The sequence below is a fragment of the Elaeis guineensis genome, chromosome 3 (assembly GCF_000442705.2).
Source record: "Elaeis guineensis isolate ETL-2024a chromosome 3, EG11, whole genome shotgun sequence".
Taxonomy (NCBI): Eukaryota; Viridiplantae; Streptophyta; class Magnoliopsida; order Arecales; family Arecaceae; genus Elaeis; species Elaeis guineensis.
This window is the reverse complement of record NC_025995.2, coordinates 116,230,841-116,256,265: the sequence shown is the minus strand read 5'-3', so window position 1 is coordinate 116,256,265 and position 25,425 is coordinate 116,230,841. Positions and strand designations below refer to the sequence as shown.

General features: G+C 43.2%; 1 protein-coding gene across 1 annotated transcript; it reads right to left on the bottom strand.

The window, feature by feature from the left end:
• Positions 1–843: 843 nt before the first annotated feature.
• On the bottom strand, positions 844–25,314 carry LOC105040671 (protein trichome birefringence-like 41). Its single transcript, XM_073254556.1, has 8 exons — positions 24,812–25,314; positions 24,549–24,720; positions 18,817–18,992; positions 18,541–18,699; positions 2,436–2,607; positions 1,632–1,810; positions 1,387–1,545; positions 844–1,275 (listed from the first exon to the last, which is right to left on the bottom strand). The coding sequence occupies exons 1-8, from the start codon at positions 25,204–25,206 to the stop codon at positions 960–962; spliced, it is 1,728 nt and encodes a 575-aa protein (XP_073110657.1). The 5' UTR covers positions 25,207–25,314; the 3' UTR covers positions 844–959.
• Between the last annotated feature and the right edge of the window lie 111 nt (positions 25,315–25,425).

The window sequence follows — 25,425 nt, the reverse complement described above, 5'->3', positions numbered from 1 at the left end:
CATAAATAGGCATATGTTTGATGCGCGCAAGGAGACAAATAAATGGCTTAGATGGAGAAAATTCCACTAGCTTTCATTTTCCTTGATTCAGTTGTTTCCTATTTGGGCAGGCGCCCTATTCTAGGCTTCTTGTTTCATCCCTCTTTGGTTGTGAAGCGCCATCTTTATCATTAAAAAAAAAAAAGGCTATAATACTAATACTCTTCACTGCCATCATCTAGAGATGCTGGAGGGACTCCAGGCTCTTCCTACAGAGAGCCTCCTCGATGTAGGTGGTTGTATGCGATGTTTTGTCTCTCTTCAAAAATTGATCAGTCCTTTACAACTCCAATCAACTCAACAATTTTGATGCAATCTAGTCAAAGATAAAGCAAGTAGTCTTCTCCTTGCCCAGAATCTAATTCCCATTGTCTTACTCTGCTGCTCTTTTCTCGTTGCTGTTGTACCCTCTTTTTCTCCCAATACTTTTCTCTCTCACTTTATTGAGAGTTTGTACTTGCCTAAGCCTGTAACATCCGCTCCATTTCCTTTTAATATATTTTTCTAGTAACCCTAACAGCCTCCAACTTTCATTTAAAAAAAAAAAAAATCTTTTTTTGAACATCTCATGATCTCCATTTCAGCATAGTTTTGAAAATCCATGATGGCTACTTAAAGATCGCTTATTCAGGCAGTCGGATCCTGTTAATGAATGATCCATCTCAAATTAATCAAGTTTAACCTTTTTTCTTTTCCAAAATAATAACCTTTTGAGCCAACCAATTTGTGCACCAGGAACCACTTTCTTCCCATCAAGGTGTCCTCATGGACTCCGTTTTGTATTCTATGATGATTACAAAGAACAATAAAGAAAAGGAGAAACCCAATGTAATTGATCCTAATAATTAAACTTTCGGTCCCCCATTCGACATGACAATCTTCTTATTTATGTCACTCATGTTACTTCTATGGAAAATAATCTAAATTCCATGTTTTTTGTGGGAATCATCTCGGTTCCATTCAAGAAGGGCAGCATTCAATAATAGGTTCCATGTATCCGGAACTCCAGCTAAACACCAGTGAGTGCAATCGCCACCGTTGTACTGCCCCGGGTGGCCATCTTTTCTGAGTTGTGTGAGGAAAGTTATGTCCAACAAATAGACTGGCTTCGACATACTTCCCAACACGCCCCGTACCATGCTTTCTTGCGGAATTGGACCTCCGGGGTACGTTTTTGCCATCAGTGGTTCTGTCTCTCCAACACAACTTTTCCCTGGCTTGCCCCAGTTCTTTCCACTGTTCCATTCACCACAAGTAAAAGAGTAGGGATTGATTAATTCAACATGAACCATACTATATATGCTTCTTTGTAGATAACTTCCAAATCGATATGGTGCCATTACTTACGATTGGTGGACTGGGGGAAGTCCGAAGTAGAAGACCTTCTTAGTCTTTGGATCAATGTTGGAGTCCACCCATTTGGCCCATGTGTTCAAAGCCCTCGCCATAGCTTCAGTGTGGTTCATGTCTTTAAGTATCTGGTTGCCTCCTTGAATATAATCCCATCTGCATCATAAATTCTTACAGTCAAAATTTGCTGAAGTAGATCTGAGAGTGATCGAACGTGTGGAATTCGGACAGTGAGATCTCACGGTCGGCCGGGATTGGTGCGGTTCCACCAAAGGAACGAGTTGAAGATGAGAACATCTGCTCCAAGCCAGACTTGCCCATTTCGTTGCACTGAGTCGAGCATCATGACGTTCCCTATCTTCATAGGGACAATGTCCACTAAATACTGTGCCAGGCAACGTGACACCGTGATGTTGTAGTCCTGTAAGATAAAGGAGTGTGAAAGGTGAGAGATCGGTGCTACAAGATGTTTAGAAGGGGATCCTCTGGCGGCTCTCTTTCTTCTCCGTAATTGCTCTGTATCGCATAGAAAGCGTCTAGACATGTTGCCAGGATAAATGAGAGCTGTCTATCTCTAAAATGGATGATGTGATTCCTATCCACAATTGTACAGAACTTTGTAGTACAAAAATCGCACTTTAGATGATCCAAAAATAATGCCCACAGACCCGGTCCTAGAATCAATAGAAGCCCTTCATCGCTGCCCCGCTATGTGACACGGCATTCACGAAGTGAGTTGATTCACCAAAGGATATTGGTGCACAGCAGGAATCCTCAGTGGCATGGGGTCTTGAAACTTATATTGGTTAATTATTTTGGGTGCATTGCACCATAACGACAATATCTTAAATGAGTGTAAATTAGGCAATGCGATAGCAGTGACACTCAGAGGCTCTGGTGTGTCTACGGACATCCAGAGTTGGAGAGGTTATATAGTTTACGTGGCATGTCCTTTTCCTTCCCAAGAAAAGATAGATTTTTGTAAATTAAAGTAATCTGAATTTAATTTAAAACAAAAATGAAAAAGAAAAAACAGGGATACCAACCTCAATTCTGTAACTACTGACCGGGTTTTTATATAACCTGGTAAACTGGGCATTGGGTGCTGCCGCACGTAGCAAGCAGAGGAGCGAGTCCCGCTGATTCAGACTTATTGAATCCCCCACGAACATTATTGTCTTCCCTCTCATTCTCTCCAAGAAATTCTTGCCATCGAATCTACACAAACAGTCCATCAATGAACACTGAGATCCTTCCCAAGTCACTTAGACAATCACATATTTGAAAACGGAAGACAGTTGGACGAAAGAAGATCAGATATCAATTTTTGACATATTTAATATATTATTTACTTTTCACTACATGGTAAGCTAAACGCAGAGCATAAGCAACAACACTCAATCGTACATTTCATGTATGATATCTAAATAATTATATTATATGGGCACTGAAAATTTATTTAATAGAAGATTAATAGAGATGGCAGCTAAGGTTATAATGAGCCAACCTTGGGGGCTCACAGCCATCGGGCTTCCACCTGTACTTGAGGTAGTCTTTATCGGGCCGGCCATTCTTCTGGCAATCGAAATTGCTATCCATAACTAATGAACAACTCGCCGAGTCGTAGAGAGGGTATGACTCATCCCACACCCAGCTCCCTTTGAACAGGTTGCACGCGCTCCCTCCACCCCCCACTATCACGCCCTGCGAGGGGGCCACAAAGAGTGCCAAGAGAACATAGTGGAGAGAACCAAAGCCTATCCTCGCTTTCGACCCCATGGAGAGAGAGAGAGAGAGAGAGAGAGAGAGAGAGAGAGAGAGAGAGGGATTACAGGGGGGAAAGGCAAAGAACGTGGGGTGGTTAATGAATTATTGATCAGCTTATTTATAACCACGAGGGCACTAACTTTCTTCCCTTATTTTTTTTTTTTTTTTTGTAATAGCATGACTGGGTACAGTTAAAGATGGCTGGAGACAGGTAACCTAATATATTGGTTTATACATTAATTTCTTTCTTTCGTTCCATGAAGCACTAGTTGCAGATACTTATGTCCGTGGATGGAGCGTAGTTTCGAGCAAATCTGCGTGGGCTCTCAATTTTTTCTGTGTATCTACGAAAAAATCCATGAGATTTAGTAGAATAAAGATTGTTTCTATATTTATGTAAATTTATAAAAGTCGATAAAATCTCTTTGGTCAGCTTTAAATTCTGTTTATTTGGAGACTTATTGCAACTTTAAGTTTCATTTCACAATTCCTCCTTTCAAATAGAGTCACAAGTCTGAAATCTAAGAACATAGGAAGTCTCTCGTCCCACCATTTATTGCAAATTTATTTACGTGTTATTATGAGAGAAAAATTTATAATTTCTTACCACAAACAAATGCTGTATTTATCTCTTACTCTCTAGACTTCAAAATGTGCTCAACACCAAATAAGTGGAAGGATTTTTTGCATGTAGATCTTTATAAATATCACAAATTATATATATACCCTTGCATATTACTATTTATGGACATACTTTTATAAATTATTCTTTTCACATATATATCCTTTTAAATATTTAAAATTACATGTATATTTTTGTCAATTTATTATTTGTGCATATATCTTTATAAATTATTTTCTTTTTATATATACAGCATCACGAATTTATAACTTACATGAATACCCTCACAAGTTATTCTCTTTTATGAATTTATAAAGATATATATGAAATATATATATATATATATATATACACACACACATAAACACACACACACACACTCTCTCTCTCTCTCTTTAAATTTATGAGGTTATTCATTTAATTTTTGATATTTATGAGGATATACATGCAAAAAACAAAGAAAAGAAGGAAGTAGAAGCTTCTTTGTGGTCATTTAAATTATTAAGTATTATTTGGAATATTTGTGCCCACCTATCCTGCTTTTTACAATAAATAGAATGCTATAAGCTCTAGTATTGGAAATAAGTCTCCCTTTTGATAATTATGCATTTGATTTTTACAATTTTAATCATCAAACTCCATTTGCCGACATCTTTCATTAGCTAGTCGAACTTCTATAAAACCATTTTATAATTAGCCTTTTTGTGAGTGCTATCTTTATAGGATTTCTAATTTTACTCTATTTTTTCCTGCAAAGAGTAGCTATTGATGATCTATAAATTAATTTATAGTTTAATTTACATATAAAAAACTAAAGATTTGTAATTGTTGATCTTTATTTGACAATGAATATATGATCATCCTTTACCTTCCATCAAAAATGCAATGTAGCTTGGCCAAAAAACTCTAATTAAAATAGTAAGCAACAATGATGATGAGGTCATTTTTTAAATAAAAGATATTATTGAATTACAAATTTATTGTACAATGAGGTTAAAAATAATTTTTTCATGTTTTATTTTAAAATCAATTTAAATTGAACATGCATCTATAGGTAAGTATCGTCCACCTCACCCTATCCATTTGGCACTAGCACTTTATGTGAAGCCTCCATCAAAGACAGTGCAAATGTGATGACATTTAATTATCTCATGAATATATGGCTTCAAATACTTGTTACCCAAAATTTTGCTATGCTTAGTACAGTTCAAGAGGGAGAAGCAATAGCCAACTACCAACTAGCAAATGTCTTCTTTGTTCCTTTTCATTATTTTTTTTATTTTTTTTCATATGATTAAACAATACTTAATATTTGAACCTTCAACCTCCCTTGAGAGAGAGATGCCAATATAATAAGCTAACAATACCAAGCAATGCATGTAGAAAACATCCAAATTTTGCTTAGTCAATAAGGATAATGACACCTTATCTGCATCCCAAATAAAAATATAAATATTCAAGATGGCAATGGATTGGATATAGTTTGGGTAAGTCATTGTTCGTATCTATCTTATACTCATCTCGGATGGGACTGGGTAGAGCGAGTAGAGTTAGATCAGATGATTTAGATAGATTGAGTCGCATAAATTTATAAAAATCAATTTTCTTGCATACAAATAAAATAATATTAAAAATAAATTTAGGTAATTTATATAACATTAAACAACATAAAAATCGAAGGTACAGAATATAACAAATAAAATTTTTAACAATAACAGAAATATAACAAACAAGTATGTTAATCTTTAAGAAATCAAATATCCCACAAACTAAGAAAAAAATAAACTAAAAATAAAAAACCAAGCATCATAGCGTATAATTTTTTCTATGTTTAATTTTTATTAAAAGTGGTGCGACAGATCGGATTTGTGAACAATTATCTAGGTTGGGTTTGGGCCGGATTTCACAATTACTTATGCCCACCATAGATCTATTGCAAGTCAGATAACACCCATCCCATTAGGAACAAAGCGGGTACCTAATAGAGTGGAGTAAATACCAGCCTCTAGTGCACGTGTTAAATGTGCAATCTTTTCTAACAAGGTAACTCCAAACAAATATAAGCCTTTAACTCAATCCCTATTTCTGTTTTTCTTCTTTTATTTCTTAAATATAGAAGGGCTCACAGGCAATATGCTGCACAATGTGAGTGGTCCCAAGTCACTTGGGCCAACTATCAGAAACTTTACTAGCTTGACGAGACGGCACGCACCCTCCTACCCTTTGGTTACATTTTAGGAGGATCTTCCGGCTATTATTTATGTGTTAACATGATTTTTCTTTTGGAATACAACCAACTTAATCGCCAGTTTGGGTTGTATTTTTAATGCGAAGGCGATTGATCTTCTTTCGTGACTTGAATCGCTGGATTATCCTTTCCACATATATCAAAGCATTCAAATCTTTTTGTTCCATCCGCTTGCCCGGATTTTGTACAGATCTCATAGCACTCCGATCTCTTTCTTCCATCCGCTGTATGGATCTCGAAGTGGCCATTGCACCATCCAAGGATTGAAGTCACTAAAGAAGGCAAATCATTCTTTCGGACAAAAGATGAAACCCAAACGCCTAAATCTCACGTCTTCGGGGATTTCTCATAATTTTCAAGCCCCTAAACAAATTAGTGATTAATATTCCACCATAAGAAGTCATGAGGGACATTGCATAGTAATTTCACGTTCAAACACTTACCAGCAACTTCAAGGAAGAACGAACTGATCCATATAAAGGACATAAATTGATCCATTATTCTATTTGAAAAATATAATTTGTACCATTATTCTTGTCAAGAAATGAATTCCTTTCCCCGCCAATTTAATTTCATGAAAATACTATATGCAACCTAACCTTTATCTTATAACAGCTGCATACATGAGCTGGTTCCATGTATCCGGAAGGCCGGCAAGACACCAATGGCTGCAGTCATTTTGGAAGTGGACACCATTATACTTCGATGGGTGAGCATCTTTCCTGAGTTGTGAGAGGAAGGTTATGTCCAGCAAATACACTGGCTTCGAAATGGTGCTCAAAACATTCTTCACGATTGCTTCTTGTGGCACCGGCCCTCCAGAATATGTTGATGCGTTCAATGGCTGTGATTGCCCCGAGCAACTTTCTCTGTATGACCCACCCCAATCCTGTCCACTAATTTCCAAATAATCACACCTTAGTTAAAGACAATATAAAAGATTAGCTTATAGTTAAAGTCAATCAACATCACTGCAAAAAAGAAAATATATATATATATATACTGTGAGTGAAGTATATTCTTTTCTTCTTTTTTTTTTTCTGTTTGTCTTTCGGCTGAAAATGTGAATGAGGTATTAAATATTAGGAGCAAGGGCAAAAGAAATAAACCTAAAAGGAATCTTGGAATAGGATGAGAAATCTATAAGGAAAACAATGGTAGGGAGATAATAACAGAATCGCATTTTTTTTTTATTTTTTTCAAAAAAAAAAACTTCTTGTTGGTGCAAAAATTCATCGGCGTTTGAGAAACTGGAGTCGAGGGAGTTGCGGTCGCCGCCAGGACCTGCAAAAGAAGCCTAAACCGGAGTTGGGGGTGCTCCGACAAGACCCTCCGACGCTCAAGTCAGTTCTCTGCCTCAACAAGAATGGAGTGCTCGAACGGAAATTTTAGCAGAGTTTTGAGATAGAAATTAGAGCTTAGAGAATAACGTATCTGGAGTCCCTTTTTTATAGGCGGAGGGTGCAACAGACTAATAGCGACGTTTGTAACCGCCTGGCAGTGGGCCGTTCGGGGCCAGAAGAAGTTTATTATGAGGAGTAGTGGAGTGGAATCGTGGCCATCACCGTGGCCTGCCACGTGGAGCTTGTTGCGGGGAGTGGAGCAGCGTCCGTTGCCGCGACTTGCAGAGAGTGGAGGAGCCGTGCGGAATCCGTCGCAGGAAGTGGAGCAGAGTCGTGGCCATTACTGTGGCCTGCCAGGGAGTGGAGGAGCCGCACGGTATCCGTCGCAGGAAGTGGAGCAGAATCGTGGCCATTACTGTGGCCTGCCAGGGAGTTCAGACCTGTCGGCCGAAGCTCGGTTGAGGTGCCTGGCGGAGAGAGGTAGCTATCCATCTGAGAGGAGCTCGGATGTTGCTGGCGAACCTTCTACCGCTGGGTGCCTTGGGCGTTAATACTGCAGGCGAGGGCCACTTACCGTAGGAGCTCGATCAAAGGCTTTCCACAGACGAAGTTCGGTTTCGCGCAGAATTCGGCAGAAGGTCGACCGGCAGTGGATGTCGGATGGCGCTGGAGAGGTTCATCCGCTGGAGGGGTCCAGCTACTGGATTCCGTGTGTCGTAGGAGTTCGCCCGAAATCTGTCCGCTACAGAAGTTCGATCGGAGTTCGATCTCCGTAGAAGCCCAGATGGGGATCATTTGTCGAGGAATCTCGGTCGAAGCCTGCCTGCAATAGAAATCCGAAAGGAATTCGTCCATAATAGAAGCTCGGGTGAAGGCTTACAGTGAAAATCCGACGCGGACCGCTCGTGGTAGAAATTTGAAGTAGATCGTTTGTAGCAGAAGCTCGGAGTGGATCGTTTGCAGTAGAAGCTCGGAGTCTGGCCCTTGTAGAAGTTCGGGTGAGGTCTACCTACAACAGGAGTTCAGGGCGGAAGTCCGGCTCTTATAGGAGCTCGGACGAAGTCTACCTGTTCGGGGAAGAAGACCGGCTCCCGTAGGAGCCCGGATGAAGTCTACCTGCATTCGGAGTTTGGAGAAGGAGTTCGACTCCCGTAGGAGCCCGGACGAAGGCTACCTACAGCCGAAGTTCGAGAGAGAAGTCCGGCTCCCGTAGGAGTCCGGACGAAGTCTACCTGCAGTTGGAGTTCGGAGAAAATGTCCGGCTTCCGTAGGAGTCCGGACGAAGTCTACCTGCAGTTGGAGTTCAAAGAAGATGTCCGGCTCCCGTAGGAGTCCGGACGAAGTCTACCTGCAGTTGGAGTTCAGGGAAGAGGTCCGGCTCCCGTAGGAGCCCGGACGAAGGCTACCTACAGTCGGAGCTCGAAAAAAAAGTCTGGCTCCCGTAGGAGCCCGGACGAAGGCTACCTGCAGTTGGAGTTCGGGGAAGAGGTCCGGCTCCCGTAGGAGCCCGGACGAAGTCTAAAAGATGGTCGACCACCGTAGAAACTTGGATGGAGTCCGTCCGTCGTAGAGAATCCGGTTGACACTGGTAGGGGTTTATCCATCGGCAGAACTTGGGAACGTTGCGGAGGCTCGACCGTCGGGGAGGTTCGGAAAGATGTCGCCGAAGGTCGGACGTCGGTAGAATCCCTGGAGGGTCACTCCTGACATGAACTTCGGCTGGGGGATATTTTATACCCAACACCAGTCCCCCTACTTTCGAGTTCGAGTTTCGAATGAAGGAAGTACAGAGAAATTTTCACAGCCGAAGTTGCTCCCTTGAATCCCGTGCACAACCGCCCTCGAAAATTCTGGCATTTAATGCGCGCGTGCTGGAGTCTTTTCAAATCGGGGCGATCCGAAGAGACCTTTTGGAATTCTCGCTGGAGCGTCGTCCCAGGTACGACGCAGTAATGGCTTTGTCAGCTGTCAGCCGCTTTTAGCTGCCTGCTGTGGCGAGTGGAACACGTGGCGAGCATGGGTCGGCCTGGGGAGATCCGCGATCATTATAGCACCGGATCCCAGGATCTATTTAAACTCACCTTTCCGCCATCAGGAGTTTCATTCTGCCTGAGAGTCCTGTTGGTGGTCGTCTTCTCTCCGAGAGCTCTGACCTTCCTTGGCGTCCGCTTTGGCCCTAGGTGTTCTTCGAGTCATCCCTATCCTTGCGCCTCTGCATCCTTCGAAGCGACTTAGATTAGTCTCGAAACTTTCATTCCTTCTCTTGCCATCTAGGTGCCCCTTCTCCCCCATTTTTCTTCTGTCGCATTCCTCTTGTTAGGTCCCCCACGAGCCTTTCGACTCTTATTTCGCCTGATCTCTTCGGGATTTTTAGGGTTCTTGCTTGAAATATCTTCTGGCATCTCCGCCTCTAGCGGTTCCAGGAGCTCATCTGCCTCAGTCCCCCAGAACCCTCATATTGTAGACGAACCCACATCTTGGGCTGGGCCTCGTCCGATTTTTGCGTCAGGCATCATTTTCTGTTCTCTAACTCCGGATGAACTTTTACTGATAAAGGTTCAGTATGGAGTTCCTCCAGAGTATGATCTGGAGCTTCTCGGTCCCGCCGACCGGGCTAGCACCCCCCCACCTGGCCGCTTCTGCCTGTACCAGGAGGCTTTCCGTGCTGGGCTCCGACTTTCGCTTCCGCCCTTCGTCGTTGCTCTTTTCCATTTTCTGGACATTTCTTTAGCTTCAGTCGCGTCGAATTTCTTTAGATTTTTTATTGGGTTCCTCTCCCTTTGCCACGTAGTCGAAGTTCAGCCATCTCTTTTTTTATTTAGGTATTTTTACACTTTCAAGCGTCATCCCTCGGCAAAGGACTGGTGGTACTTCTCCCCCCAGTTCGGCAAGAAGGGATTGTTGAAAGGTGCTCCCTCTTCTATCCATAACTGGAAGGGGAAGTACCTCTACATCCAATGTCCGACCTTAAAGCTGAGATTGCCCCCCTGGGGCTCCTTGAGGGACTCTGTCCGTCGGGCTCCCAGCCTGGGAGAGAACGACCTTCAAGCCGCCCGGAAGCTTCTTAGTTATCCGACTCCTTCCCTTCCCAACCTTCTGAAGGAGCAGTTTCTGTTCAACATCGGCTTGAGTCCCTTGGATCCTGCGAGTATTCCATCTTTCCCTTCTTCTTCTTTTCTCCTTTTCTTCTCTCCTTTCTCTTTTTCTTTTTCTTTTTTTTTTTGTTGTACGTCACCTCTTTCTTTTTCATCCCATTGCTGATCTTTTTTTCTCTCTCTTTTTTTTCTTCTCTTTTTCTCCTTTTTTTTTCAGGAATGGACGTCGAAGCAGCACGGATGCTTGCCAGGGGCCTCAAGGTCCACAAAAAGAAAGGCGCTGCAGCCTCCGGGTCGGCAAAGAAGGCCAGAACGGAGGAAATGAGCTCGGCCATGCTAGCTCAGGCGGCTCTCGCGGTTGACGTTCCTTCAGACGCCGAACCTCCGGCTCCCCGGGCCTCTTCAAGGAGTTCTCCCGCTGAGGTTCTCGCTTCGGGGGCCCGCTTCGAGGAGGTGCCAGGGGTTGAGAGGGGGAGGAGAAGGAAGACGGTGGCCTGTAGGGTGAGTGGCCGCCGAGCCGCCATCGAAGAGTCCCACAGTTTCGAGGAAGAGCCGGGGAAAAATTCTTTTAATGATAGGGACCTGATAAAGCGACTGGTCGACGGCTGCGTCCTGCCTGAAGTCGTCCAGAGGATCGTTCGTGCTGACCCCGAGCAGCGGGTTTGGGACTCTCTAGGGTCCTTTCTCGAGGTAAACAGATTCACTTCCCTCCTTCCTCTTGCACCTTCATTTAATTAGCTTCTCAACTTTCGTTCTGACCTCCTGGCCGCCCTTGCAGATCGGACACCAGCTCCTTGCCAACATCGAGGCCATGAACCGGGCGAGGAGGGACGCCATCCAAGCGGAGGAGGGTCGCCGGGCCGAAGCCGTCCGTCTCAAAGAAAAGGCTGCCGAGGTAGCCAACCTCCAAGAGGCCCTTGAGAAAAAAAAGCAAGCTTCGGAGGAGATGGTGAGGAAGGCGGAGGCCGAGGTCGCAAATTTGACGGAGCAGATTTCGGTTCTAATCTCGGAGGCCAGGGTCCTAGCGGTGGAGAAGTTCAAGGCCTCTGCGGAGATGAGGGATCTGAACGTCAAATTCGGCCAAGACGCATTCATCAAAGGGTTCGAGCTCTGCCAGGAGAAGATGGTCAAGAAATTTTTTGAGCTCGACCTCAGCTTCTTGGATGAGGCATCTGAAAATGAAGCCAGGCCCTCTCCCACTGCCGCTGCCACCGCAGCCCCCTTCCAAGAACACCGAGCTCCCCAACTCCTACTTCGGAGGTTTGAGACCTCTGACTTTGTATTTTTCTTTTACTGTGATTTTTCTTTTCTCTTTTGTCTTTAAGAAACATTCAATCAATAAAATTGGATTTCTCCTTATGGGGGGTTTCTTTACTCTTTTCTTTTTTCTTTCTACAATGAGTCGCGCCTTGACGCTTTTGTCCCCCGATGGCAGCGTCCTGCCGAATTTTTTCCCTTGCCACAGGGAGTTCCACTGAAGTCCATGATCCAACATCTGAGGAAGAGAGTTCATCATTTAACAAAAAAGTCGAAGGAGATGGAGAACAAACTTCGTGGGTTGAAGGAGAGCCACTCTGAGGCCACTGCGGAGGCCACCTACTTTCGGAACCTCCACGTGAAGGAGATCATGGAGTATAGCCGGAGGAAGGCAAACTTCGAGAAGGAGCTCGAGGAACACAAGAAGTGCGCCAGCGACCGATCTTGGGCTCAAGCTTCCAAGATCAGCTCTCTCAGAGCGGAGCTGTCGGCTGCGCAGGAGAAGATCAGCCAGTTGGAAGGAAGCTCGTCCTGGCTTTCGACTCAGGCCGACTGCGACCAAGAATGGTCAAAGAAGTTCTCCGATCTTCAGCAATAGCTCCAGGATGCCAAGGCGAACTATAATGCGTACCGGATCGGCTGGTGCAAGCAGGTGGACGACTACAGGGGGAAGCTCAGGATGGCGACCGACGAGGTTGCCCACCTTCAAAGGCAGTTAGCTGAAGGAGCTCAGTTTGCTCCTGTTCGGGATCTCGACGAACTTCAATCCCTGAGAGAAATCATTGAAGAGCTATCTGTCGCCCTTGGGGAGGAGAAGGACGAGCTGCAGCAGTTGAAGATCCAGCTGGTATACGAGTAGCAGACAGTCAAGGATGCGGAGGCAGAATCTGAGGTCCTGAGAAAGAGGCTCCGAGAGGCGGAGAATAAAAGCCAACGGTCTCATCGGAGGTATATGGAGATGTTAATGAGGGAGAAAGAATTGGAAGAAGAAGTCGAGAGCTTAAGGTACTCCCTGATGAGGGTCGAAGCCGAAAGTTCGAAGTCGGAAGAAGCCGGGTCCCTTAGGGCTCTTTTTGCCTTTCGTCCCTCTATGTGTCTTCTTTTGCCGTTTGTTTGTTTTTTTTTATTTTTATTTTTTGCCTTCTGGGCTCTGTAACGCGTGTTTTGCTAACGAAATGAAAAGAAGATCTTTGTTACCTTGCCCGCGCGTCGTGTTGAATTATCGTCCGCCGGACTTCTTTCATTTTTTATCCCGTTCGATGTCGATGTTGGCCGAAGGTTCCTTGTTCATCTTTATATTAGGTCATCATTATCGAATTTCTTGTATTTTTTGGTTTGTTCGACATCGACATCGTTCGAAGGTTCCTAGCCGTTGTCGCGTTGGTTCGTCTTTTCGTTCGTGATTGTAGATCTCTCTTTCTCTTTCTCCTTCTTCGCGGAGATGAGGTCCTTTGTGTTTTTGGTATAGTTCGGCCTCCATTTTTCGCTGGTGTAGTCCGCCGCTTTTTCTTCACATCTCCCTCATTTTTCGCTGGTATAGTTCACCGCTTTTCCTTCACATCTCCCTCCTTCTTTTAAGCAAGGGTTCTCCCTAGCCTTTTACGGGATCGCGGTAGCGTAGAAGGGCCGTCGAGAAGGTTCTCTTCTTTCTTATCGGATCTCGAATAGTCGGACCTTAGTTGGTGTCTGGATGAGGTTCTTCCCCTATTTCTGATGTAGTCGATTTCAGCTCAGGTTAGGATGAGGTTCTTCCCCTATTCCTAACAGGGCTGTGGGGGCACATATGGGTGTCGCAAGGCCTCTCCCCCCATTCGGTCTAAGGGTAATCGGACCTTCAATTTTGCTCATGTTAGGACGAGATTCTCCTCCTGTCCCTAACAGGACTGTGGGGGCATATAAGGGCGTTGTAGGGCCTCTCCCTCCATCCAGTCTTAAGAGCAACCGGGCCTTCGACTTTGCTCATATTAGGGCGAGGTTCTCCTCTTGTCCCTAACAGGGCTGTGGGGGCACATAAGGACGTTGTAGGGCCTCTCCCCCCATTCGATCTTAAGAGCAACCGGGCCTTCGACTTTGCTCATGTTAGGGTGAGGTTCTCCTCCTGTCGCTAACAGGGCTGTGGAGGCACATAAGGGCATTGTAGAGCCTCTCCCCACATCCGATCTTAAGAGCAACCGGGCCTTCGACTTTGCTCATGTTAGAGCGAGGTTCTCCTCCTGTCCCTAACAGGACTGTGGGGGCACATAAGAGCGTTGTAAGGCCTCTCCCTCCATTTGGTCTAAAAATAATCGGGCCTTCGGCTTTGCTCATGTTAGGGCGAGGTTCTCCTCCTGTCCCTAACAGGACTGTGGGGGCACATAAGGGCGTTGTAGGGTCTCTCCCCCAGTCCGATCTTAAAATAATCGGACTTTCGACTTTGTCCATATTAGGTATTGTTTTCGTTGTCTGAAGGGGTTATCCCCTGTCATTACAAGTCCATGCCAAAAGGGGAAGATGTGCAAATCTGAAAGGAATCTTGATTTAAAGCGAAGTCGTTCGCAATACATTTATAGGTTTTTCAAATCTCAGGGCTGTAGAAGGTCTGCTCCCCGTCAAGGTCCTCCAGAGACGGAGTTGATGATCCCAATTGGTGGCCGATCTCTGGGCTGCTCTTCACTCCTTGACGGCTCAGATTGCGGTAGGGCCCTTGGCCGATCCTCTCTACCTTCAGGCCGACGTCGAATAAACCTGTCGAGCCGACCTCATCTGATGAGCTCCTCGATCTCATTTCAGAGTTGAATGCATTCCTCTGTGTCATGGCCGTGGTCACGATGGTAGAGGCAGAACTTGTTAGGATTACGCTTCCTGGGGTGTGTGCGCATCCTTTCTGGCCTTGGGAGCTGCTCTCTGACTTCCATCAGCACCTGAGTTTTCGATGCGTTGAGAGTGACGTAGCTGCAGAATCTTCCTGGGGGAGAGCCCCATCGAACCCTGCTCTCCGGGCTTCTCTGCCTGCGCGCTCGGAGAGGAGTCTGAGCGCACTTGTGCCCGGGAGGAGTTTGAGAACGTGGCCAAGCTTCTCTCGGCCCTTTTTTCGACTGCGGGCTTACTCGAGTCTCCCGCCTGCCGCTCTCTCGCGGTCTCCTCATCCTTCATCTTGAAGGCTTCTTCTGCTCGGGCGTACCCTTCGGCCCGAGCCAACAAATCAGCAAAATCCCTAGGATATTTCTTCTCCAGGGAGAATAGAAGGTCGTTCTTTTGAAGGCCGCCTTTCAGAGCGGCCATCGCGACCGATTGGTCCAAGTTCCGGACCTCCAATGCGGCGACATTGAAACGGTTGACGTAAGCACGAATGGACTCCCCCTCCCTCTGCTTGATGTTGATGAGGGACTCTGAACCCCTCCGGAGATGCCGGCTGCTAATAAAATGAGCCGCAAACTGGTGGCTCATCTGATCAAAGGAAAAGATGGTACCCGGCTTCAGTGCCGAGTACCAGTTTCTCGCTACTCCCTTCAAGGTGGATGGAAAAGCTCGACACAGGATGGCGTCTAGCGCGCCATGGAGTAGCATCATTGTCCGGAAGGCCTCCAAGTGGTCAACTGGGTCCGAAATCCCATCGTAGCTTTCAAATTGAGGGAGCTTGAAGTTTGGCGGGATCGGTTCCTGCATGATTATTTGAGTGAAGGGAGGGTCAGTACAAATGTCCTCACCATAAGCGGGGGGAGCGTGGTGGAGTTCTTCGATCCGACGATTCATCTCCTGGAGCCTTCGATCCAGAAAATCCTCTCGACTAAGGGTCTCGAGGGTTTTCTGGCAGAATAGAGGTAGAGATCTTCCAGGAGTAGAATCATGATCTGACTGAGGGCTCTCCACCCTCGGATTCGTCTTTCCGGGAAAGATGGGGCGACTGGCCCAAGTGGCCCATCCTACCGTCGTTTTTTGGAGTTCCGACGATGTTTTCTCCAGTCGCACTGACGTCTGTGGCTGTTGCTGCTGCTGCATGACCTGTACCGCTTCAGTGAGGCCTCTGATCTGCTGAACCAGTAGGTCGAATTGCTCTGCACCAACCACCGTTGCCGGAGGAGGAGGAGGAGCCTGAAAAACTGGAGGTGAGGTCGAAGCCTGAGATCTGGCCATGGAGGCCGTGGATCGTCGAGTGGATGCTTTACGGGGAGGCATCGGACGAAGATCTAGTAGAGGGAGGAGAAGAGGATGTCGGAGAAGATGACCGAAGGCGGTCCCGTTGAGCGTTTCTTTAAGAACAAGGGTACTGCGAAGACACAGGGTCCTTCCTCTAGCGTCAATCCTGTTGGTGCAAAAATTCGCCGGCGTCGGAGAAGCTGGAGTCGAGGGAGTTGCGGTCACCGTCGGAACCTGCAAAGGAAGCTTAAACCAGAGTTGGGGGTGCTCCGACAAGACCCTCCGACGCTCAAGTCAGTTCTCTGCCTCAACAAGAATGGAGTGCTCGAACGAAAATTTTAGCAGAGTTTTGAGATAGAAATTAGAGCTTAGAGAATAACGTATCTGGGGTTCCTTTTTTATAGACAGAGGGTGCAACAGATTGATAGCGACGTTTGTAACTGCCTGACAGTGGACCGTTCGGGGCCAGGAGAAGTTTATTATGAGGAGTAGTGGAGTGGAATCGTGGCCATCACCGTGGCCTGCCACATGGAGCCTATTGCGGAGAGTGGAGCAGCGTCCGTTGCCGCGACTTGCCAGAGAGTGGAGGAGCCACGCGGAATCCGTCGCAGGAAGTGGAGCAGAGTCGTGGCCATTACTGTGGCCTGCCAGGGAGTGGAGGAGCCGCGCGGTATCCGTCGCAAGAAGTGGAGCAGAATCGTGGCCATTACTGTGGCCTGCCAGGGAGTTCAGGCCTGTCGGCCGAAGCTTGGTTGAGGTGCCTGACGGAGAGAGGTAGCTATCCATCTGAGAGGAGCTCGGATATTGCTGGCAAACCTTCTACCGCTGGGTGCCTTGGGCGTTAATACTGCAGGCGAGGGTCACTTGCCGTAGGAGCTCGGTCAGAGGCTTTCCACAGACGAAGTTCGGTTTCGCACAGAATTCGGCAGAGGGTCGACCGGCAGTGGATGTCGGATGGCACTGGAGAGGTTCATCCGCTGGAGGGGTCCAGCTGCTGGATTCCATGTGCCGTAGGAGTTCGCCCGGAATCTGTCCGCTACAGAAGTTCGATCGAAGTCTGATCTTCGTAGAAGCCCGGATGGGGATCATTTGTCGAGGAATCTCGGCCGAAGCCTGCCTGCAATAGAAATCCGGAAGGAATTCGTCCACAATGGAAGCTCGGGTGAAGGCTTACAGTGGGAATCCGGCGCTGACCGCTCGTGATAGAAATTTGAAGTAGATCGTTTGTAGCAGAAGCTCGGAGTGGATCGTTTGCAGTAGAAGCTCGGAGTCTGACCCTTGTAGGAGTTCGGGTGAGGTCTACCTGCAACAGGAGTTCAGGATGAAAGTCTGGCTCCCGTAGGAGCTTGAACAAAGTTTACCTGTTCGGGGAAGAAGACCGGCTCCCATAGGAGCCCGGATGAAGTCTACCTACATTCGGAGTTCGGGGAAGGAGTTCGACTCCCGTAGGAGCCCGGACGAAGGCTACCTGCAGCCGGAGTTCGGGGGAGAAGTCTGGCTCCCGTAGGAGTCCGAACAAAGTCTACCTGCAGTTGGAGTTCGGAGAAGATGTCCGGCTCCCGTAGGAGTCCGGACGAAGTCTACCTATAGTTGGAGTTCGGGGAAGAGGTCCGGCTCCCGTAGGAGTCCAGACGAAGGCTACCTGCAGTTGGAGTTCGGAGAAGAGGTCCGGCTCCCGTAGGAGCCCGGACGAAGGCTACCTGCAATTGGAGTTCGGGGAAGAGGTCCGGCTCCCATAGGAGCCCGGACGAAGTCTACGGGAGCCCGGACGAAGTCTAAAAGATGGTCGACCACCATAGAAACTTGGATGGAATCCGTCCGTCGTGGAGAATCTAGTTGACACTGGTAGGAGTTTATCCGTCGGCAGAACTTGGGAACGTTGTGGAGGCTCGGCCGTCGGAGAGGTTCGGAAAGATGTCGCCGAAGGTCGGACGTCGGTAGAATCCCTGGAGGGTCACTCCTGATACGAACTTCGATTGGGGGGTATTTTATACCCAACACTTCTAAAATGTGTTCTTCCTCGTACCTAAAGAGTTGTTAAATTTGAGCTTCTAAAATCATGATTTAGAAGAACTTAAGGCGCAAGAACCTCTTTTTCCGGCAATAGATCATGTAAGATCAACAAGATCAAATTTATTTGACTTTTTTTATACCTACAGATCTTTTACATTTTATTATCAGCAAAGAAATTTTTTTTTATCTACTCTTCTTTTTTAGATGGGTATTAATATATATATTCTGAACAGATCCGATGCATTAATGCTGATATAATGGCCATTTAGTCCAACCATATTTTTATTATTATTTATTTATTTATTTATTTATTTATTTATTTTGAGATCAACTGTTTGGTGCATCATTAATCAATCATGTCAATGAATTATATAGAACTACCGCTGTTAAACTCTCTGGTTAACATGTTCCATATATTTGAACATAAAACCATCTTCAAGTTGATAAGGGGTTACAACCACTTGACAAGAGCCCAACATGCCGATAGCTCAATGTAAACAAACATCAAACTCGGTATCATGGCTAGATGTGCTAAGCATCACCATGCAAGTGTTAAGCAGCAGTATTTATGCCACAAAATTCCAAGTTTCGTGAAGTGTCGGCAGTCTACAGTAATATTCAACTATTAGAACAGGCAGTAAGAAGATGTCCTTATGGAAAATTACCAAGTAAAATGCTGCTGTGACTTACTGGTAATGGGATGGAGACACTCCCTGGTAGAAGACCTTAGTTGTGGCCGGATTGATGCTGGAGTCCACCCATCTGGCCCATGTGGTCAGTGCCTTGGAGAAAGCCACTGTGCGGTCCATGTCTTTAAGTATCTGGTTGCCATCCTGAATAAAATCCCATCTGCGCCACAAAGTCCTCCCACGGTTTAGCTCAAAAAAAGGGGACTCCTACCCGTCTAATGGTTAATTAGGAGCACAGTGAAAGAAATTAATGGGAGATTGGATGGGACGTTCTCACGCCTGGGCGGGTCCCCTCGTAGGCCACCAATGCCATGTGTTGAAGATGAGCACGTCAGCGCCGAGCCAGACTCGGCCACCTTGGATGGAGTCGAGCTTAAGAACTCGTCCAATCTTCTCTCTGACAACGTCCACCAGATAATGGGTGAGGTAGTACATCACCGACACGTTGTAGTCCTGCAACGATCCAATGTTAGCTGGTTCCTTTAGCAAAAAGCAATGTTAGAAAATTAACAGAATAATATGGGACCCTCGCTTGGAGGCAAGGCTGCCTTCGCTCCTCCATTTGGAGGTACTAATATGTGGATTGGATCTACCCACTACAAAATCTAGAGCAGATCTGAAATCAATGGAATTTAACCGAAACCATACTTATTAGATTCGATTTGGATTCCAAAAAATAATCAATTTTATATATGGATTAGATTTGAATCTTTAAATTCTTAATTTGAATCTAAACTGACTTGAACTGATCCAAACGAGCATTATTATGTATATTCCAACCATCCTTGAACATAAGAAATTAATCTTCTTTTCATGATATACTTTGTCAATAATATATGTTGTTATGAATTAAATCGTAGATAGAATATGTTATTATGCTTTACATATGGATTATTTTAATTTGATTTAATTTAAAAAATTTGATGAATTGATAAAAATTAATATTAAATTCAATCCGATCCAATCTAAAAAAAATTGAATTAGATCTGATTATAATTTTTTAATTTAATTTAAATATAAATTGGATTTGAGTTGGGTCCATCTTCATCACTTACCTTCGGTGAAAGAGGAAAAAAAGAAGTGCTGACACAAATCTTATCGAAAAGTCAAAAAATGATGGATGGTGAATTTAGGAGGGGGGGGGGGTGCCATATCGGACCTATCAACCCCATAGTACTCCTTCCCAACAGCATTTGGGAAAGAGCTCGATACACGAGGGATGTGATGCCATATACAGCGCTGTCCATGTAGCATCTTATATAGAGAATAAAATTTTTTGTGATATTTAAAAAATATTGTAGATTACTGTGCATAATTAGATACCGTCCATCATAAAATAAACAGCTATCCAAATTATTCAAATATTTTTAAAATTTATATATTCTTTTTTTTTAATTTTTTAATACACATTTGGCCGTCCATCTTAAAATAAATGATGCCCAACCATGCACATCCTATGATACTTTTTAAGTATCGTAGAGGATTTGCTCCCCCCATATATTATAGTCTCTGAGGGTCATTTTTTATAAATAAATATTATAAAAAAGTTGATCAATTTTTTCATTAACCAAGTTACCAATATTCTCAAACTTTTCAAAATAGATAAGTTACTTTTCATATATAGCATTTATGTATGAAATTATTTTTCATGGATAGCATTTATATATAAAATAAAAAAAAAAAATTCCACCTAGAAAGTGGCTAAATTATTTTTTCATTAGCCAATAAAATAAATATTTAATTTTATTTTTCAAATACCCCATCATTCAATATCTTCATCATTCAATGTCCGATAACTCGAGAAATTATTGCATGCACCAGATGCAAGGGAACTAGGGCAAATCACAGAGCATATGCACAGTGAATAGCTCGCAAGCCGGAATGGATGAAATACAAGGGGTAGTGTGGCATCTTATCCATTGTGGGATTTGATGTTGTCCAATTGCACCTGGTGCATGTAATATGGAGGCCAATAACTCAAATCCACTCTCTTTAAATCTAAAAAGTATTAGAGATATTATAAAAAATATAAATAAATTTGGATAACTTATTCAAAAAAAATAGTAATGCAAAAGAATATGAATAATATATTTTAAAATTATTTTTTCATACGTAAAAAAAATGAATAAATTATTTTTTATCTAAATATTATTTAAAAAATATTTATTTAAAAAAATATAGATTTTGAGATTAATTTTTTATTCATTAAAAAAAAAAAAAAAGACACCCGAGAAAGATATTTGTCTGCAGCTAAAATCATAGATTTCTCTGCCATGCCCAGGAAAACGATCACTATCGCACGACTATACCAAGTATGAATTTTAAAACTTGCGTCATTTGGACTGGAGAGGGCCTCACCTTCGTAGCTGCCACGATGATCGTGATTGGATAAGCACATCACAACAAGCGTGCCGGCGAGCTCTATCCCGTCACGATCAAGCGAAAGGATGGCTCATTGAGCATAGCTCTTAACTATTAAATTAAGGGTTTTGCTAACCAGTGCCCTTAGGGTACTGGTTAAGAAACATTTAATGCTTTTTGAAAACCAGCAAAACATATCAGAAATGAGGATTATACCTTTTTATATTCTTTGTAAAAGGTATAATTATCTTTATAAAAAAACATTTGCCTTTAATATCACATAAGTCAACATCTTGAATAAAGGTTTTGCTGGTTTTCAAGAAGTATTAAATGTTTCTCAACCAGCCCTTAGGGCACTGGCAAGCAAAACCCTTAAAGTAAAAAGGCCTATTTAAAGTCTTGAAATCTCACACTTGGCAATGGATGTTGACTTGGGTGCTTCTAAAAACGACTGCATTAATCAAGTCCTTTTCCTTTTCTATTTTACTCTGAAAAACTTGGGAAATACATGCAAATCAATCAATGCGCTCGTGTGAAAATTGAAAGTTTAGCTTCAAGTCCTTTTTTTTCTTTTTCCATACACAAATTTATCTGAAACTAGATCCTAAACTTGTTGGCAGTCTATAACATTTTTCTCAAAAAAAGAAAAGGATGTTTATGAGCAGATTTTTCTCAAAAAAAGAAAAGGATGTTTATGAGCAGCAGATAGCCGAGGACAATGTTGTTGTGCATAGGAAGGTTCTTCTCATATTGTTAATAATATTTCTTGTAAAATATTATTGTATTTATTAAGTCATATAATTAGTATAAAAATTTGTAGCCATTAACATTGCTTTTTCGTGGATACAAAGAGCAGAAAATTAGTCCAAACTAATGATAAAATTTTAGTACTCAAAACATGAAAGAGTTCGTAAAGCTTTCTTTCAGAGATAAATAAAATAATATCTCTTCTCTTTATTACATTCATTTAAAATGATATCATGCCATCAAAACATGATGGTATAATATTTGATCATTAGTTCTGGAGTGATGAATGATTTGACCATATATATTTTTTATGACTGACTTGCAAGAGGATCAGCGTGGTAAGGTGTGTTTTTAAAATTGTGGAAAATGTGAAACCAAGTTTAATAAGTTGCTGATAATTCTGTTCGCACAAGAGAGTGGATCGCAATTCATTAAACTTGGCATAGCCAGCCCGACATTTCTAATTCGACTTTTCTTCCCCGAGCAAAATTTGTCAAGTGCTAACTTGGTTTAACAATTGGAGGAGGAATTCACAAGATTGGCTTGTTGGACTCTTCCTAATCAGTATTAGAATGAGTATAAAAAGTATCTATACTACTTAATTTAGGAGGTATTTGATTAAGAGGAGTTGAGGTTTGAAATAAGAATAGGAACGGATGTCTTCCATTCCAATTATTTAGTTGGAAGGAGTTCTATTTCGATTTCAATTTTAGGACGGAATGAAAGTGACTCAATCTATCTAAAACTCAAGGGGTACTTGGTTCGCAATCGAAATCGAAATCAAAATGATGAAATTTTCTGCAGCATTTGGTTCGTGATCAGAATCGAAATGAAAATTTAAATTTTTATAGGAAAATAGAAATTGAGTTTTAAGTAGATTGGATCATTCTCATTTTATCTCGAAATCGAAATCGAAATGAAACTTCTCCCAACCAAATAGTTGAAATGGGAGTCATGCATTCCTTTTCGATTCCAAATCCCAACTCCCCCCTAATCAAATACCCCCTCAATTCCTACACTCCCTTGAGGATTCAAATTTTCATTCTGACTTTTATTCCGGTCATGAACCAAACACTTCAAAAAATTTAATTATTTTAATTTTAATTCTAATCATTTTTATTCCGATTTCATTTGCGAATCACACATCCCCAATATTTTTATTTTCAAATTTTGATAACCAAGACAAACAAAGTTTGCACTGACACCTAATGATTTTTGATAATCCCGAGTGAAGCTGATTTCCTTTCCAAATGTAAATACATTTATCCTTTTAGATGGAAGCAGATGTTGTCCGTTAGTAACATGTGATCCTTTTAGTTGCATAATATATAGCATACCATTTCACCACACACGTGCTGGCACATTACCCATCCCAACCCCCATCTCTTCTTCCAAATAAATAAATAAATAAATAAATTATATATATATATATAAATAATATTAATATATGGGACAAATTCTATGATATTATTGATATGTCATACATTTTTATGAGAATTATAATAATTAATTTAAAAATAAATAAATAAATAACTGTAGAGATTATGTATCGGCTTGGCTAGTCTTATAGCGACAAAAAATATATGACAAAATGGTTTATGAGATTTGCCTTGCAAAATGATTTACCAAATATATAGTATACTCTGAGAGACTCTAGTAATATATCTATGTTTTCTTCCTCCTCCTCCTCTTTCTTCTTCTTTCTTTCTTTTTTTTTTTTTTTTTTTTGGGGGTAAAGAGCAACGTATCTATGTCAATGGCAGAGCTTTTTCAACTCAGAAGGAAATCTCCACATTTCTAAGGTTCTTGATCTTGTATATGTAAATTACAAATTTGGAAGGCAAAATTTACTGGAAGCTATAAATCAGAATATGAACTATTTATGGAACACTTTATAGTTCAATTATGATTGTTGATATAGGCCAGAACAGTTAAAATAAGATTCTTTTAGTATATCACATTTTCCAAATGTATAATTACTGATTATATGGTCTAAAACAGTTAAAATAAGAATCCATATATTGCATTCTCAAACTTATAACTACTGATTGTTGTGAAAGCAAACGTGGCGAATTAATTTCTCTAGAAAAATCACTAGGACGAAGCATTTAGGGAAATAAAATTATGGGAGTGGCTTAATGATCTCTATTCAGTAAGGATGTCGCTTTGACAATATATATTAAGCATCTATCGTGGAAGCCAAAAAAAGAAAAGAAAAGACAACAATCAAAAACTGAAGGGAGAACAAGACAAGGAAAGGAAAGAAAAAAAATTGATGGGTGCGGAGGATGGAGCCAGGCAAGCTCAACACATGATCGAACTTTTTCCAAGGAAAAAAACCAGCTAGCTAATTACAAGGATTGCCCCACTAGAGACGCAAGCCCCAGCCACAACAAAAACCAAGACGACCGAGCATATTTCCTCACAAATGAGATAGCCCGAGTGCGCGTTTTGGGAGTACTCTTCGTCAATGTCTCACAAGATAATTAATTTCATGCAGCAGTGAACCTTTTCGCTCGAATAGTGTTGCAGGCGCCCCAAACATGGATCTATTTCTAAAGCTAGAATCGGTCGAGGGCCATATGATACCATATGGCCGCTTAGCATATAATAACATTATAACAATTCACAATCAAATAATGTATCATAACACTGGGAATAAAGTGGGGACATCAAAATAGTGCAGGCACAGATGGGTTCAATTTTTACCTATTTGGGTCCACCTAGCGTTTTCTTAATACAGGGGACCCATGATTGGGGGTCCCCTGTTCGGGTCCAGCCAGCGTTACCGCCCCGCAATAAACCTAATGATTAATCTCGGTACGTGTGGGACCTCAATAACATCTACTACCACATAAAGTCCCATGAATCTCAGACTAAAGGAAGGACAGAAATACCGACCTCAAATCTGACGGTAGTGAACACCTCCGTTCTGTTGGAGCTCGTCCTGCCGTCGGGCACCGCCGCGTGAAGAAGGCACAGGAACGAGTCGAACTGATTCAAGCTTAACGAGTCACCCACGAACATTATCTTCTTTCCTCTCCACCTCTCCAATAAGTCTCTACCATCAAATCTAAAGTACCATTCTCCATATCAGTAATCCGTCCCCACTTAAAACATCGAATACTCCCGTATTAGAAAGAGAGAGGGGATTAGAGACTCACCTTGGGAGGTCGCAGCCATTGGGGTTCCATCTGTACTTGAGGTACATCTTATCGGGGCGGCCATACCTGAGGCAATCGAACTCGCGGCGAATGAACGGGCAACTCGCCGAGTCGTAGAGCGGGTAGGACTCGTCGTAGGCCCAGCGCCCATCGAACAGATCGCACGCGGGCGGCCTCAATCCGCCCGCCGTGACGCCCCACGAAGAGGCCGCGAGGGCCAGAGAAACGTAGCGGAGTAGGAGAGGACCAAAGCGCAAATGCGCTTTGGATCCCATGGAGAGGGAGATCAGAGAGGAGAGGCCAGGGGAAGAAGCGATGGAAGGATGAGATTTCTGAGGACAAGGGATGGTGGTGAGGCTTGGGGCCTTAAAGGGATCCATCCACCAGCTGCTCATGTAGACGTCTGTCTGCTGTTGCTTTTCTTATTTTTGGCATGACTTGAGTTTGGGAATAGAGGGTAAGTTGCGGATTCTAATTCCCAAGTTTAACGTGCAAGAATGGTTACATCTCGACCTTTTTTTTCGGCGAATGTTGAGAGGCATTCATAAAACTCATACGTTTTCTTCCTTTAACCTATCTGCGTCGATTTTTTTAGACAATTCTTGCGTTAAATG